This window comes from Maylandia zebra, linkage group LG5, assembly GCF_041146795.1.
Source record: "Maylandia zebra isolate NMK-2024a linkage group LG5, Mzebra_GT3a, whole genome shotgun sequence".
Classification (NCBI taxonomy): domain Eukaryota; kingdom Metazoa; phylum Chordata; class Actinopteri; order Cichliformes; family Cichlidae; genus Maylandia; species Maylandia zebra.
This window is the reverse complement of record NC_135171.1, coordinates 14701279-14717584: the sequence shown is the minus strand read 5'-3', so window position 1 is coordinate 14717584 and position 16306 is coordinate 14701279. Positions and strand designations below refer to the sequence as shown.

At 41.5% G+C, this 16306-nt stretch overlaps 1 protein-coding gene across 1 annotated transcript in view; it reads right to left on the bottom strand.

The window, feature by feature from the left end:
* Positions 1 to 14098, bottom strand: part of adamts9 (ADAM metallopeptidase with thrombospondin type 1 motif, 9) — a 44331-nt gene extending 30233 nt beyond the window's left edge. The window contains exons 1-16 of the mRNA XM_004545289.4: positions 13742 to 14098; positions 13052 to 13449; positions 11598 to 11760; positions 8052 to 8389; positions 7354 to 7437; positions 7149 to 7273; positions 6971 to 7011; positions 6752 to 6857; positions 5662 to 5808; positions 5037 to 5178; positions 4378 to 4482; positions 1961 to 2106; positions 1418 to 1599; positions 1152 to 1288; positions 690 to 807; positions 411 to 506 (exon numbers count right to left, since the gene is read on the bottom strand). Of these exons, the coding sequence (XP_004545346.3) occupies positions 411 to 506; positions 690 to 807; positions 1152 to 1288; positions 1418 to 1599; positions 1961 to 2106; positions 4378 to 4482; positions 5037 to 5178; positions 5662 to 5808; positions 6752 to 6857; positions 6971 to 7011; positions 7149 to 7273; positions 7354 to 7437; positions 8052 to 8389; positions 11598 to 11760; positions 13052 to 13449; positions 13742 to 13838 (2425 nt within the window). The 5' untranslated portion in view covers positions 13839 to 14098. The remainder of the gene's footprint in view (positions 1 to 410; positions 507 to 689; positions 808 to 1151; positions 1289 to 1417; positions 1600 to 1960; positions 2107 to 4377; positions 4483 to 5036; positions 5179 to 5661; positions 5809 to 6751; positions 6858 to 6970; positions 7012 to 7148; positions 7274 to 7353; positions 7438 to 8051; positions 8390 to 11597; positions 11761 to 13051; positions 13450 to 13741) is intronic.
* Positions 14099 to 16306: the final 2208 nt, after the last annotated feature.

Genomic DNA, 16306 nt, shown 5'->3' with positions numbered 1-16306 from the left:
ACACTGAAACACACAGTTAAGGATGACACTATGTTCAGAAGTTTGCATCAAGGACATGCACACAATAAAAACAACACACGAGCACAAAAAACATGAGTAGGTCAGTGGTACGAACAGGCTGAGACAGAGCCTTAGAGCAAGTACTAAAGCTTTTAAACTAAGGGACCTTGCTGGATTGGTACCTGCAGGCATTTAATGGATTTGCATGCATAGTATTTGCAAAATCTACGGCAGTTATGCAGTGCCCGGCTTTACACTGAAGGCTGAACGCTGTCCTTCTCATAAACACTCAAGCACATCTCATAAACACACATCTTTTTAACAGCGCATTCCTCCAGAAATGACTTCAAACAGCACGACTGGAAATGTAAAAATACAATCGAAGTATTAACAATTGTTGGCTGTCTTACCGAGGTAGTTGTCATCCTCCGGTTTCCCTGAGTAACTGTGTTGACGCACATCTATGTTTGTAGCACCACTTGGTATTCGCACCACTTCGTTATAGCCTGCAAATACATATGCAGCGCATTAGCGCACCCAGGTCTGTAAATGCACTAACAAGTGAACCCATCCATCGATGCTTTTCTGCTGAGGTGTGTAAGCAATATAATAACTGCCACAACAGCTATTACCATTTATATGTACTGAAATGGAGACTGATGGGGGTAATAAAAGAGGTTGTTACTCACCATAGCGTACAATGTTGAAGGTGCCTGCTACAGTTTTGCAGGAAGAGTTATCGCCTCCACATACGCCACATTTGTCCCTCCTGGCTTTAGAGTTGAGTACGTGATCACAGCCCGCCTGCTGCTCAGTACGGGAAGTAGGAAATACACAATAAGAAAATTAAGGATTTTTAATTAAAGGACTTTATTAGAAAATCACTAAATCATAGCAAATATGTAATTGATTCTTTTGAGACACATTTTAGCTTAACTTTAGTGCATCTATGAATATAAAAATCCCATTGTCTGAGCTGGAATATATTGAAAACTGTGCGTGGTTTGGAGATCACGCGTTATGTTAGTAATGTAGGTGCTTACTATTTTATCCACTAAACACTGTTACTGTTCAAGAATGGTCCCTGCTCTGCTATTATTACAAATAACCATGAACCGCTGCTGCTAAATGAACAGAATTAGAAAGCTCACTCTGCACAGGCCCTGGACACAGATGTCGTTGGTATCGGGTCCACATGGCGTGCCGTCAATGACCCTGTCCCTGAGCTGATAGTAGGCTGTGCTGCCTGCAACCCTGCAGAACAGCTTACATCTGTCCTTCATCAGAACTGACACAGGAGATAGAATACAGATAATTATTTCATGGTGACTCAAATAAATGCAAAGCTTACATTATGGCTGTTATTCATGAAGTAAGTATTAAGATGCCACTGTGATGTGAAAAAAACTATTCTCACTTCCGCTGTACTTGGGCACCCAGCGAACATTTGGAGGTAGACCGTTGATGTTAAAGTGCCTGCCGTCAAAAGCAGCACACTGTTCCTCCCTGAAGTCCTTCTTCTGCTTGGAGCAGGGCTCAGAGTTGCAGGAACGAAACTTCATCCGGCGACCAACACAGTACGTTCCTCCATTTCTGGGCCTGAGAGTGAAAACGTGGGATAAAAGCAGTAAAACCGAATCATTCCCTTGTGTTAAGCACCTTTTCTCAGAGGACACTTATCAGTTTATCAATTTCCCTCTCTTTGCTCAGCCTGTTGTTAGTTTTTAATTTCCAACTTATCCACACGCTCTACTCTTTTCTATTCGTCCATTATTCAGGAAGACTGACTGATCTCCATATTTACCAGGAAACAATCCTGTAAGATATGCCATCAGAGAGCCTGTTTTGATGAGCATTAGCTATGGAAAGAATTCCCTTAAGGAGGTTTGATCTATGGAACACTGACTTTGGAGACACGGTCCAATAGGCATGCGTGACTACAAAGGAACGGGCTGCTCACACGGGTCGGTTGCATTCGCGCATGGCAATCTTTATGCCTCCGCCGCATGTCCGCGAACAGGTGCCAAAAGGACTCCAGACTCCCCACGCTCCCTCAACAGGTGAGGCATCGTGCTCTTTGGCTATACACAGCCCATGTTTGCAGTGCTGCAAGAGAGGAACAAAGGGGAAAAGTAAAGGAGAGATGAGTGAAGAGAAGATAACAAAAAGAAATGCCAACACATCCATCTGCTCTTCTGTGCTTTAAAGCTAATCTGGGAGAAATTTGGAACTGGGAAAAAAAAAATTCACAACTGTGTCTGGCTGGAGAGAGGACAAGAAAATGTCACCTTTACAGTCAATAAATATATCTCAGCTCCAAACAGAAGGATCATTTTATACTGTTAAAAAAACAGACTTCATTTTAGTCATTAGTGTGGTGTGCGCTGGCATGACAAGAGATGAGACAAACACCAAAAGGTTTCAGCTTGTCTGTGTGTGTGAGTGTACATGTTTAGACAGAAAATTGGCATGCTACTATTCTTGTGGGGACCAACAGGGACTTATGGGGACAACATGCCCGTCCCCACAAGTTTTAATGCATTTTTGAGGCTCAAAATGTGGTTTTAGTGTTAGGATTACAATAAAGTTATGGTGAGGTTTACGCTAAGGCTTAGGGTTAGACATTCGATTTTGATGGTAGGGTTAGGGTAAGTTGCTAGGGAAACCATTATGTCAATTAGATGTACTCACTAAGATATGAAAACAAGTGTGTGCCTGTGTGTGTGTGCATCTGCAGGTCTTGGGACCTGGAGGTGTAGTTCGGCTGGTCCATGGTGCTTTCATGTCTCAGTCTTAGTGACAGGAAGCAGGAAGTCAGTGCAAAAGTTCTCATTATAAGCTCAGGCAGAGTAAGCATCATTCATAGCTTTCCACCACTCATTTACTAGTAACAAGAGTTTACATGTGTCAGTGGAAACTTGACTTTTGGCAAGTCTTGTTTTGTCATTTTGCACAACAAATTATCGTCCATTATGTTGAGATAACCTGCCAGTGTTTCCCTCAAATATTACAAATGACATAAGAAAACATTTAATAAATCCAACTAAAAAGGAATATTTAAAACCAACAATAGCAAGATTTTTCTTTTTACTTTTTTTGGTATACTGAAAAAAGGAAATTGGGTGTTTGTTACATTAAAAACAAAATTACATGTTTAAATTAACTTGTAATTTAAACACAATAATTACATGCTTCTATGAACGTAATTAAATCATGAAGGATCTGTACGAAATTCAACAACTTAATTTGTCCTTGTTGAGAGGACATGATACAATCTAGTAAGAGTGGTTAGTTGCTGAACTCATGAAATTCACAAGATCGCACGAGATGTCAAACTGTAGGAAAATCACTGGCGTTATAAGAGGCAGACAACTACGACACACCACGTGCATGCTATTGCTATTTATTGTGGATTAACCTGTCAAGGACAAAAACGTACAAAAAAACTCTGCATCAAGCCTTGAAATCATAGCTTTCCTACTTTTGTTAAGTCTGGATTGGTGGCATGGTGGTTAGTGCTGTTGCTTTACAGTAAGAAGATCCTGGGTTCAAATCCACAATCTGGCTAGTTTGCACTGGTTTCTCTCGGGGTATTCTGGTTTCTTCCCACAGTTAAAAGTCGTGCAGTTGGTAGAGTTAGGTTAATTGATGATTCTAAATGACCTGTCAATGTAAGTGCAAATGGTTGTTTGTGACAGACTTGTGAGTTTTCTAGGGTGTACCCTGCCTAACAATTCAGGGTTATTTCCCAGCCCCCTGCAACCAGGATAAAGATAGGATGTTAGTTGTTGTAGATCCATTAAATTTTTATGTTAACCAGACTCTAGACTTTGTTGAACATTATGTAATATGAAGACAACATGTAGTATTTAAATGAGCAAGTAGTATTGGGGTAAATGTTATTTAATAGTGTTGAAATACAATGACAAAATTGTGAAGGATTAAAATATTCCAAGAGCTCAACTTACTTCATCTAAACATGTTTCAATCGTGTTTTATGAACACAAAATGCACAAGTTTATTGAATATGAAAAAGTTGTGTTGATTGAACACAATTGTTTAAGTTTCTGCCAAAGCAAAACATTTGTGTGCAACCAATGTCCACTATTGAATCGAGTAAATCCAACATGGCCTTTTTTTCAGTGTATAACGTCCCCTCTTCCTGGCCACCAACACTAGGCAATGCTAAGGTTCATGGACTTTTTTTCTTGTGGTGGGCTTAAATCGCCACCTTCAGCCGAACTGAAGTGATTAAAATATGGCATTCCACCCCTTACTTAATTATCCCCAAGCTTCCGGCTTAATTAAAATCAGTTCAAGGGTCTTCTCCTTTACCATTTACACACTAATGCATTACACTATCAGCATTACTCTTACCTTTCCAGGTGAACAGTCGGTGCCATCTGCCCACGGCATGTGCTGAGTCCTGCAGCCCCGCTGGGCGCCCTCTGGACTTGTGCACCATAGTCTTCGACACTGGGTCTGAGAACACACGAACACACACACACACACACACACATTAAGAGTCAATGCTGGGATTCCAGGAAAAAAAATAAACTAAAAGAACAAGCTATGGCTCATAAATGTCATGTTTATTTCCCTGACTGTAAACAACTCCATTAATATACAGCATGGACTCAAGCCAGCAGACTTCCAATTTAGCACATTCTATCAAACAATATGCCTCCCTACACTAAATTTGCTGCATCAACAATTTCATTTGCCAGGTATTTCTAAGCCTGCGTGACCTTTTAGACTGAGTGAAAACCACAAGCCAAGAAACTATAGTGTCACATATTTAAAGACATTTCTGTATTATTAAACTGAAATGTCACTTTTTTAACTTAAATTCAAATTAAATCTGGCTTCACCTTGCTTGTGTTTCAGAAGAGAACATGTTAAACGTGGCAAGTGACTTTAAAGGCTTCAGAGTCATCCGAGAACCTCTGCTGCACTGAATCTCAACTCCCTCCGCTCCCCTCTGAGACCCCCACGTGCAACATGACAGTTCAGATTTGCACACCGAGTCCGCTTACCATATAAGGGCACACCTGCGTTCCCGGCCCAAATATCAATTCACACTGTTTATTGACATTGTATATCCGCCCGGGCAGCTGCTGCGAGAGAGCGTACGGTCTAGAAACGGGCTCATCGAGCAAGCACTCACCATATCCTGTGCTATTAAGAAATAAAAATAAAATGACTTAAAGAAAAGGGATAAAAACAAGAGAAACAAACAGACAGAAAGCACACTCAGTACAGCTGGAGTGGTTATTTTTCTGCACAAAAACATCTTGAAAAACGTCTTGTGTTGAACTAGCTATATGTGGTAAGTGGTGGGGAACTCAGGAAGTCAAGGATGGAGGGATACTATGCATTGCTTTGGAGGTAGGTCATTAAATATTATTACTCCAAGAGTTCTGGGTCTTTCTCAGTGTGTACGAGAGACGAGACCAGAGGGTGCAACAGCCCTGAGAAATGATGACAGTTTGACTGTGGCTACCAATGCACTGTGTGTGTTGGCGTGTGTGTGTTTGTGTAAACCTGCACAGTTATTAAAGAATATTTAGCCAGGTTTTAGGGGGTCATTTTTGCTACGTTTTCCCAGTTCTATTCCCCATGCATGTTTGGAACAATGATGAAGACAACAGTATGACATACTCAAGGAACTCTGTGATGTACTTCCTGCTACACTTGGACCACATCCAAGGGTTTGTGTTGTAATTAAGTGTGGGAGCCATCACATGTTGTTGAATCTTTACTCCATCCTCCTTACACTTGTTACTGTCATCGTGAGGCATGTTGAACCTGGAAGAATAGAGGAAAAAAACATGTTCAGGCATAAAAAAAAAAAAAAAAAGCTATTTATATTAACAAGCAACAAATAGAGCATTTTCAAATGTCCCCACTAGCTGTACTTCCATGGCCCTGCATGGCTCTGTTTTGCCAGTGTGGTTATTGCTTCTTGGCAGGACGTCAACTTCTTGATATGTTTTATTGTGCTTCACAAAGTGGCAGTGACAAATAGCAATTTGTGTTGTGTTTGACTGTACTTCATTTCTTCAGCAACATCTAAACAGCAATTCTATTTTTCTACTGTCACCATCTTATTGGCTTTGGGAAACTCATTCAAGGTTGCTATACAAAATAATGCACAGCATTTGTATTGCCTGCCTGTGGCAAGACTGGATAGAAAGATATTAAATTATATGAAAACTGAGAGAAGAATAAGTGAAGCATTCAAGCTCCTGCAGGGTAAACAAATGTGCTCCCGGTCGATGGTGGACAGGTACGGCATCACACTCCTTGTTGCTAAGCTGTCCGCCTACAACACCGAGCTTTGTCGCAAATCAGTCATCAAGCATGCTGCCCCAGCCTGATGCAGATAAACATGCAACCCAATAATAAGAAAAGGAGCATTTGTTTGAGATGAGGACTATTAAAGTCTGTAACAGTCTCCAGAGTAGAACGCTTACTCAGGACTTTGGACAGTGGAGAGTTTGCTGAAGGGCAAAGGAAACCAAGAAGTGGTTTAAATTCAATTCTGAGAATCCAGGTTACAGATTTTTTTGCTCTCAAAATGAAAAGCAGGGATACATTTTTTTATCCAGATGTGCAGAATTTATGGTATCAGCTGTTATAAATTCCTAGAAAGTGTTCTGAAGCTCTAGTGATGTGTAACTAAGAACAAAACCAAGTATTTATGACTGATGAAAAAACAAATCAGTGGAAAAATGTCAGCTGCTCTTACACATGTCCAAGTTCGTGGGCAATGGTGAATGCAGTACTGAGTCCATTGTCCTCACTGATGCTGCAGCTCCTGTAGGGATCACACACGGTCCCCAACTCTGCAAGTCCTGAATAAGAAGAAGCTCAGTTCATTTTCTTTTGTATTTATTTAATGTACATTTCTACTATAATTTGTATCACTCTGTTACAAAAAAAAGAAAAAGAACAAATATGCATTTACCTAAGGTGTCACACTTATCCCTCGCTCTACAGATGTCCTGCCTGTGGTGAAAACAAAGATAATTGGTCTCGGTCATTGTTAGTCTACATTTTAGAATTTTGTCAGGATCCCTCTACATTTTTGGTTCACGGAATATTTGCATTTTGAAAAATGAAAGCTTCCACAATTCCTCTTGCACCTGGTGATTAGGATGGCAGTGTCGTGATGGGAGTGGTGGTTATCATCCAGGACGTTCTGACTCTGCTGCCAGATGCAGAAGTTCTTTAAAGTGGTCTGTGCATTAAATGAAATAACTGGACCATCCTGAGAAGGACACAGAAAAAATAATAAATTATAGGAACGTGCACCATGTTGTGGCGTGGAAGCAAATTAAGTATTCTTACCAGCTCGTTGTTTATTATAACTAACTTTACAATCACAATGTTAATCAGGTTTCCAATGCTGGGGTCCTTGTATATGGAAGACACCTGAAAAAAACAACAAAGACACAAAACGTGACCTCAAACCTAAAGAGAAAATCAATGTTTAAATTAAGTTGAGCCAGATTGGATGTGACATTGTATATTTAGTGCTAGTGGTTTTATGGGCTGCTTACTTGCAGTTTCAAGCAAGTACCAGAGATTTTGTTTGATTGAAGGATCAGCATGATAACAGCTTGAGCCCCTGTGGACAAGTCAGCCTTTCCCCAGACTAGAATATGGGTCATCGCTGCCTCCCCAGGACTTTCAGTTCAGCCCCAGATGCAGGCGGAAACTGGTGTTTGAAGTGGTCGAGAGTATGCAGCCTAAGTAACATACCTGAGCCTATTTTTTAACATTCATCAAAGCTGTCAGGCAGGCTATCCCTCAAGCTGCCCTCTCTTCCCCCGAGCCGTTTGAAAATGTTGTTTACCCCTGCCCTAAGGTGCCCTTTTACCTCCCTCAACTCTCCTCCAAAGGCTGACTGACTTGCAGCACAAACAGCAAACAGCAAAGAGGAACACGTGTGTACATTTAGTGCATCAGTGTGCACGAAGATGTCCTACTCTGTCCATATCTGCGCAAAAGATTTCTACCAACCAAACATAGAGATCAGAACTTACTATAGACATTAACGTGAGTATGTAGTGCTGTAGGTTGCTGCCGTGATGCTCCACCATTTTGCTGTCGGCCACCAGCATAACTTCAACAAAGCGCGGGTAGGAGAGGAAGCGCTTTGATCTCCTGTGAGGTCCTGAGTCACCGCTGCTATCATTTGACGGTCTAGCGCTAGCACTGCCATGCTGTGATCTGAGCAAAGCATTGCTGGCCAGGCCAGCGCTCAGTGACTCCAGGTCATTGAATACACCAGTACTGACCACAGGGACTGCTTTAATCACAGTGCTGACCCCAGCCGCTGGCCTTCTTTTCACCTTGTGTCTCTTATGTCTGTGTTTGTGTCCTAGAATGAGAAGCCAAAAGAAATGGAGCAAATGTAAATATACAAGAGTGCAGGCCTGAGAAGACTGGAAGCATATTCGCTCAAACAAGGCAAGGAATAATTCATTCTTTGTCAAGAAGATGTGTTTGCTATTAAGCTGAAGTCACGTTTAACTTTTAAATGATGGAGCTATATGAGATCTGGAAGTGGATATTGTCAAAATAAGCTCCCCCCTCCACTGAAAAGAGTTTGCTGACAAATGAACATTGCCTGAAGTGCCTTTTTTTTCTCTCAGAAAAGGGAGGAAAAGAGGGCAAAGAGTTCAGGCAAGGTAAACCTGGAAGCCAGCCATAAAAAGAGTACACAAATTGCTGTGCACACATCAAACGAGAACAATCCAACAACTGGGAAGCATTTTTCTTTAACTCTGGAAAGGTTTTATGTCCTTAGATAACATCTGCTGAACTGCTGAGTCTTTTTGTTTTCAGATCATCCTTACTAGACCATTACCAATGTGTCACCATTTATGAGGGATGATTAATGAAGAGTGCTAAAGATCAATTTGCCGCTCCTAAACACCCGCAAGAAAGAAATGTAATCCATGTATATTTTTTTCACATTCAACTGAGAAGTATTTTGTAAAATATCATGTTAAAAGTCTTTTCTTGTATGATATGTTTACAGCATCCTTAGCTCCATCTTTGTTTGTATAGTTAAAAACTGTAGTCTGTTGGAGTGGCTAGTAACAGCTTCTTTTTGGTATGTCACATTGGATAAACTGAAGGCTACCACTGGATAACTTTCATACACCACTCTAACAAAAAACACATTTGCATGAGCGGTCATGCTCAGCTCACTGCAGTCAATCAGGGATCAATCTGTGTGCAAGCTGAAGGCTGGTCAAATGCAACAGCCAAAGAAGTTTGAAGCCTTTTGGCATTTTATGCAGTGTGAATGATTAAATATTAAATTCATATTTTGTCCCTGCCCGTTTTCTAATTCCTTATTGTCTTTTATCTTCTTTTTTTTTTTTTTTACTGATTTTGATCAAATCAAAAGTACATTGTTTGTGTGTGTGTGTTGTGTCTCCATTCTCAGTTCAAAATAAAAAGAATGGTCTACAGATTCAATAGCACTTTGTGCAAGGCTGAATGAATCGTGTCCAGAATAGCGTTTAGTCTCATTTATGTCACTTGAGGCTAAAATGAAAACACAAACAATCACTCAAATGGAGTGAGAGCAAGCATCTTCAGAAGGATCTCCAGCACACAAAGACAAATGATTTCCATATTTATTGCTTTTAGTTTTGATTATTTTACCGTTTCAAGTTGCCATCACTTATGTAAAAATTTACACTACATCTTCATGGAAGTAGGTCTACCAACTTTCTTATCAAAGGAGCAGAGGAAGTACAAGAGTCAACAGGAAGTTCAGCCAGTAAACTGAGATGAGGCGATATAAGTGTGAGCTTCCAAATGATTCTTCTTGTGCGAGAGCTGGAAAACCTCCTCATTACTGTACTGCAGCTGTGGGTACTGCACTGTGCAGGCTATAGCATGACATGCAAGCCAGGATAGTTTCATACTATACTTTAATCTTGTCATTACATCTCTGACTGTAGCCTATTTATGGCAGAATGTATTTTTTATTTAGATATAGAACTTTAATTACTTTAATATTTAATCAGTTGCATTATTAGTTTGATGGTGGGGGTTTTTTTCTAACCCTAACCCTGCCATTCGGGTTCACTTTAACTCTTTATGGTCATTGCACAGTCATACTTTCTACAGTACTACAATAAAATTTAAGTACTGTTCCACATTGGTGCCAAAAGAAATTCAAGCTGTAATTGCAATAAATAATATATGTACAAAATATATACAGTCATTTATGAGTCCAGGCATTCCTTCGGTTCCCAAAATCAACCCAACACTGAGGCATCACTGAAAGTTAAAAACAGTACAGCTCCAATAAAAATAATTCACTAAAAAAAAGAGGATTTACAAGGTTTAGTGACGTTAGAAGTTAGCAGGAAGTTATGTTGCTAGTTCCAATCTAGAAATGATGAGCCAGATTCTTATTAAGGTAGTTTTTAAAAAAACAAACAAAACCTAAATGTTCAAACTCTGCTGTCTATGGAGGACTAAAGAGCAGTGACATATAAACTATGCAGTGGTTAGCTACACAGCTATGGTTATGCTAATATAAATACATTAGCATGAAGGATGAGGGATACATTTTTCCTCAGTAAAGGTTTATGTTGAGGGTGCTCGATGGTAGAGACACATACCATCACATGGCAGGAAAAAGACATGGAAACAGACCAAACTTCAGCTAACAGAGATTCTGAGAAGTTCCCATTCAAAAGACAAGGTTAGCTACTAATATATACCTGTGTGGTTTGGATTAGGTGTGATCTTCAGTATCAACACTGAAATCTTAGTCTACTTTGTCTCCTCTCCTCTGCTCGCTACCTCACAAAGTGTATGTGTTTGTGCATGTGTGCACAATCCCCCTGTCAAACTGAGTATTCCCAGCTAGCATTAATTTGTCATAAAACTTCAACCGCCTGACAAGCACAGGAGGAAAAGCTTGGACCCATTTTTGCTGTCAGAAATGAACTATTCTTCTTCAGTGCGCCACAACGATATAGTTTTATGTATGGAATTCAACTCCATACAATAAGAAAAAAAAAAGCAAATGAAAGGAAAAAGAGGCCCCTCCCACCAATTGAAAAGTTGTGCTTGCATTAACCAGATAAGCAGCATATCATCCTAGAGGGCCTTAGTACAATTACTGTAATAGCTCACTGACTATTATATAATTGGTTCCTGTTACAGCTGATAGTGGAGACTTTAAATTTGAGTGATTATATCTGCGCAAACCAATTTAAAGGTCCCATGTACATAGTGGCACACAAATGTCAAAATTGCCTAATCACTCTGTCCCCTGTCGCACTAAAGCACTAAGATGTGCATTAACCAATTACATCTAACCAATATATACTGTTTCTAGACACTGGGAGGTCCATGCTCAGCAGCAGAAGTATGCCGTTTTGATAGAAAGAGGACACTGGGTGAGGGTTTACTAGAGCAGATATTTAGGTCAGCTGACTGGTCAAACACAGCACCTCAGTAGCAAGGTCTGGATCTGACGTTTTAGGTACAGAGCCGTGTCTGTTATATATCCTAATGGCATACATGCTTACTCATCATATAATGTACCGTACCTGAAGTGTCACAAGCTGAGGTCTCCTCAGTGGTCTGTTTCTTCGGTGCACTTTTCCTGTATACAATATGAGGTTTTGTGTGTTCCTCTTCATAGTGTTCTCCTTGATAGCTGTGAAGGGGCTCCACAAAATACTCCCCTTCTGGAGACCTGAAAGTGCCGAGCTGGGTAACAGAGAAGACACATAGGAGTTAGGCTACAGCTATCTATATTCTCTAAGTGCTTATAAAACCAAGGAGAATAATCTATATCTCGAGGATCTTTTAGTATTGAGCTCTGTGCAGATCACATACCAGTTTGTACTTAACGTAGGAATGTAAAAAAATAAGCAAAACACAGACATAGCAGCTTTCAGTGGTAAAAACAAAGTACATTTGCATTCATGTTATAACAGAGGAAAGGTCTAAATGTGAGACCGTTGATGTCTATCAGGAAAACACTAAGACTGTATGTTCTTGGCAAGTATGCTGCAAACCTTGTATGCGTTTGGCATGTTTAGCATGAGTTGGTTAACTTAGAGGTCTAGGATGTTCCAGATAAGATTCGTGGACAGTAAAGCACACATATGGAGAACCATCATGAAAGCTTGAGGGGTAAGGTTGGTATAATGTTTGCTTGCCATATGTTTCTACTCCCAGATAATCAATGGTAAAATATATATATGGTGTATCATAAGGAAAAAATGATTTGGCTATGTGTATTAGTATTTGATGCTGTTTGTTCTGCTTACATTTTGTTTCTATTACTCTGCAAAGGCCTGCACTTGAACTTTTGTCTGGCAAGACAAAAGAGGATCTCACTACAATAAGTTATTTTAGAATGTACTGCAATGAAAGGCAGCATTGCCTGTTTTAGGATGGAGGTTTTGGATAAATAATAATATATGCTTCATAAATGTCAGCTCAGCCCCACAAAAGTTCCCTGCAGAGCAGAGGATTCAAAGCATTTTATGTTTGATTTGTCATTTGGGAACAAAGCTGGCTTATTACTCTTGTCTGTCACCTCACTGTGGTTTCTATGTATAAACTCCTCTGAGTGCACTTTTCCTCCACTACAAAGCATCACTCATCAGGACTCCCTCTTTAGGAAGCCTGGGAACTGGAACAACTTCGTCTTAAAGACGTCACCGACTACCGGTGGACCAGAAAGAGACACAAATGTGGAGTAAACCTGAGTGCAGTCAGCCGACTTGGGCTCTTTGCAGCAAGCCACAACCGAGATTCTCGGTAAATGATCAGTTACTTACTTTCTGGATGCGCCCCACTACACGATCCTACCACGAATACAATTTTGAACAATTTTCAAAGTTTTATTTATTTTTTCTTAAATCAACTACAGCTTCACTCAAAAGTCTCCAAAACACGTACACAACTTTTTATGCCCTCATGCTGCAGAAGTAAAGTGAATGTAAAATGATCACGCGCACGACGAGTACAACCGCGCGTAAAAACTCACCAGTCCAGAGCACAGACTGATGACTGCGGCGTGCTCTGCATGTGCATTTACTTGTCCTTTGTAAAAGCAGTGCCTTAACTCCGTGTCCTCCTCCTCCTCCTCTCTCTCATCTGCTGCAAAATCCGTTACGTTCTCTCCTCGGGCTACTCCAAGTATTGTCACAGTGTAGAGAGGTGCGATAAATCCCGAATCCAACGTCAGGTTGAGGTGATAGTCCTGTCCGAAAGCAGATATCCTGTAGTGGATATTCGGCGAGGCCCAGTGATCCGTGCTATTGCCTGTGCCCTCATCCAAACTTCGCCTTTTCCTTTTGAAGTGCACACTGGTTGGAAACTTGTCACCGGCTTCATTCACTCGCACCGGTGTTACAACCTCATAAGCGCCGATCTCCTCGTTTACTGTGGAATAAAGGTAGAAGAATGTAAATGTGGTTTAAAAAAACAGTCTACTTACATTATAAATCAGTGGGTAAAAAGGTTTAAGGATTATTATTCTATCAAAGTTGTTTCTGTCTTGAAAATCTGTTGTTTTAGTCAGAAAACGATAGTCAGTGAACTTCAGGCATCTAAACGCTGCAAGTCATTCGCTTGACTGAATTCAAAACTCATTCATTCTCTGCCGTCAGTGTTAGAAAACAGCTGCATGAGAAATTTTAAGAAATGCGGGGGTTGTCACAGCAAAATACTTTACCCGTGCTTGAATTCAAAAGCAATGTCCCCGTAGATGCGACTACATTCAAGAAATCAGGGAATAGTAGGAACCCCAAGCCCCAGAAGAGCACATGCATGATTGTCCACGTTCAGAGGAGAGAGCCAGCCTGTATTCCCTTAGTAGTACTGTATTCCTGCGGTAACTCCGGGCTTTCCGCCTCCGGTCCGCCTGCCACATCCAATTTTATTATCCTAGACTCTTGAGTTGATGGTCTCTGGCCGATGAAGTACACTGCTGGGACGTGAGCGCGTCGCGGATTCCCTGACGAACATGCATACTGCAGAGAGGAGTGGGCTGCTCCAACACTCAACTGCGATGGGCTCCGCTTGCCCGTGAACCAACTCTCCCTAGCTTAGAGGGGCGGGATCAGTCTAATATAATATTATCAGTTGTGTTGTTTCAATCTATACCACCTATACTCAGAGAGAGCTGCCCAACTAATCTGACATAACGTGTAGACAACGTGTTGCGCAATCCAGCTGCAAATTTGCATCGTGACACAAAGTGACATACCGACTTTTATTGTTGAGTTAATCACGTTTCAGAGGGGTGGACAGATGCGCAGCAGATCGGTGACTATGACAGTGAGGTGGGGCCCATATAGGAAATGCCTGCCCTGGGGGCAAATGAGATAATCTTAGCTGTATACTTAGAAGTTCACGGGATCACAGAGTGACAAAATTCAAACTGGCAACCGTATACAGCCGTATACAGGCATTGCTTTAGGTCTTAAGTAGGTGATGGAAAAGGTATTGTCTGAGGACAGTGGTAATGGTTTCATTAGGGTAGTCTTGAAAAATCTGGGTCAGTCATCTCTCAGGGAGATATTCCAGAAAGATACTTTAACAAAATTACTCGGGCGTTACTGTAGTGCATAATCTGGATTCTGACATGTACTCAGGTAGATTACTCCATTTAGACTCATTTGATTGAAGGCATCTGTGCATGCTTCCCAGCCCACATAACCTTATGTGGTGATAACTGCTTGCAGCTGGCATATGACTTCACAGCTCATTTGTTGTGTGCAATCAACACACGTGGCCTGGAATGAGGCTATACATGAAACATTGGGTGTGCAGGTGCATAGCTGAAATTAAGCACCTCATATAGAATGCCTGTGTTGTTCAGAAGACTCTAGAGCGGCTCTTCCTCAACCTCCTCCGACCACAGGTACAACATGCCCAGGACCCACTACAGTTTGCATACAAGGCGGGTGTCGGAGTGGAGGATGCCATCCTGTACCTCCTACACAGAGCCCACTCACACCTGGATGGGGGAAAAGGCACGGTCAGGATCCTGTTTCTTGACTTTTCCAGTGCCTTTAATACCATCCGGCCCTGTATGCTTCAGGAAAAACTGAACAGGATGGAGGTGGACCCCTGCCTGGTCGCTTGGATCTCCGACTACCTCACCGACAGACCACAGTACGTCAGGCTGAAGGACATCACGTCTGACACTGTGGTCAGCAGCACAGGAGCACCACAGGGAACTGTGCTGTCCCCTCTTCTCTTCACCCTGTACACCTCTGACTTCGGCTACAACTCTGAATTATGCCACATTCAGAAGTTTGCAGACGACACAGCCATCATGGGGTGTATCTGGGATGATCAGGAAGAGGAGTACAGAAGTCTGGTGAGGAACTTTGTCGCATGGAGTCACACAAACCACCTGCAACTCAACACCTCAAAGACTAAGGAACTGGTTGTGGACTTCGGGAGGTCCAGAGAAGGTTCACTGCCGGTTCAGATAGAGGGGGAGGAGGTGGAGGTGGTCAACAAGTACAAGTACCTCGGGCTGTGGGTGGACAATAAACTGGACTGGTCATGCAACACAGAGCACCTGTATAAAAAAGCCCAAAGCCGACTGTACTTCCTCAGGAGGCTGAGGTCTTTTAACATCTGCAGGAAGCTCCTGAGGATGTTTTACCAGTCGGTGGTTGCTGGAGTACTTTTCTATGCTGTGGTGTGCTGGGGGAGCAGCACAGCAAAGAGGGACTCATCCAGGCTGGAGAAACTGATCAGGAGGGCTAGCTCTGTGGTCGGCATGAAGCTGGACACTCTGGTGACAGTGGCAGAGAAAAGGACATTAAAAAAACTGATGGACATTATGGACAATGCCAGGCATCCTCTGCACACGGCCATAAACAATCAGAAGAGTCTGTTCAGTGACAGGTTGCTTCTCCCCAAGACAAGAACTAACAGACTTAAAAACTCCTTTGTCCCACACACCATCAAACTGTTTAACTCCTCTCTGGAGGGGAGAGGGAGGGGAAACAGGAGGACAAAGGAGGGGGGAACAACTAAGCTGTAGTGCCTCTTCACCTCACTGTGCAATACCTTTTGTGCAATACTTTTGTAAATAGTCAACAGTGCAATAGACTCAATACTTGAAATGTGCAATTCACTTGTATTTTTATTTTTTATTCCTATTTATTCTATTTATCCCCTTCGTATATTTTATTTATATTGTCTCTGTATTTATATATGTGTGTGTGTGTGTGTGTGTGTGTGTGTATATATATATATATATATATATATACATAAC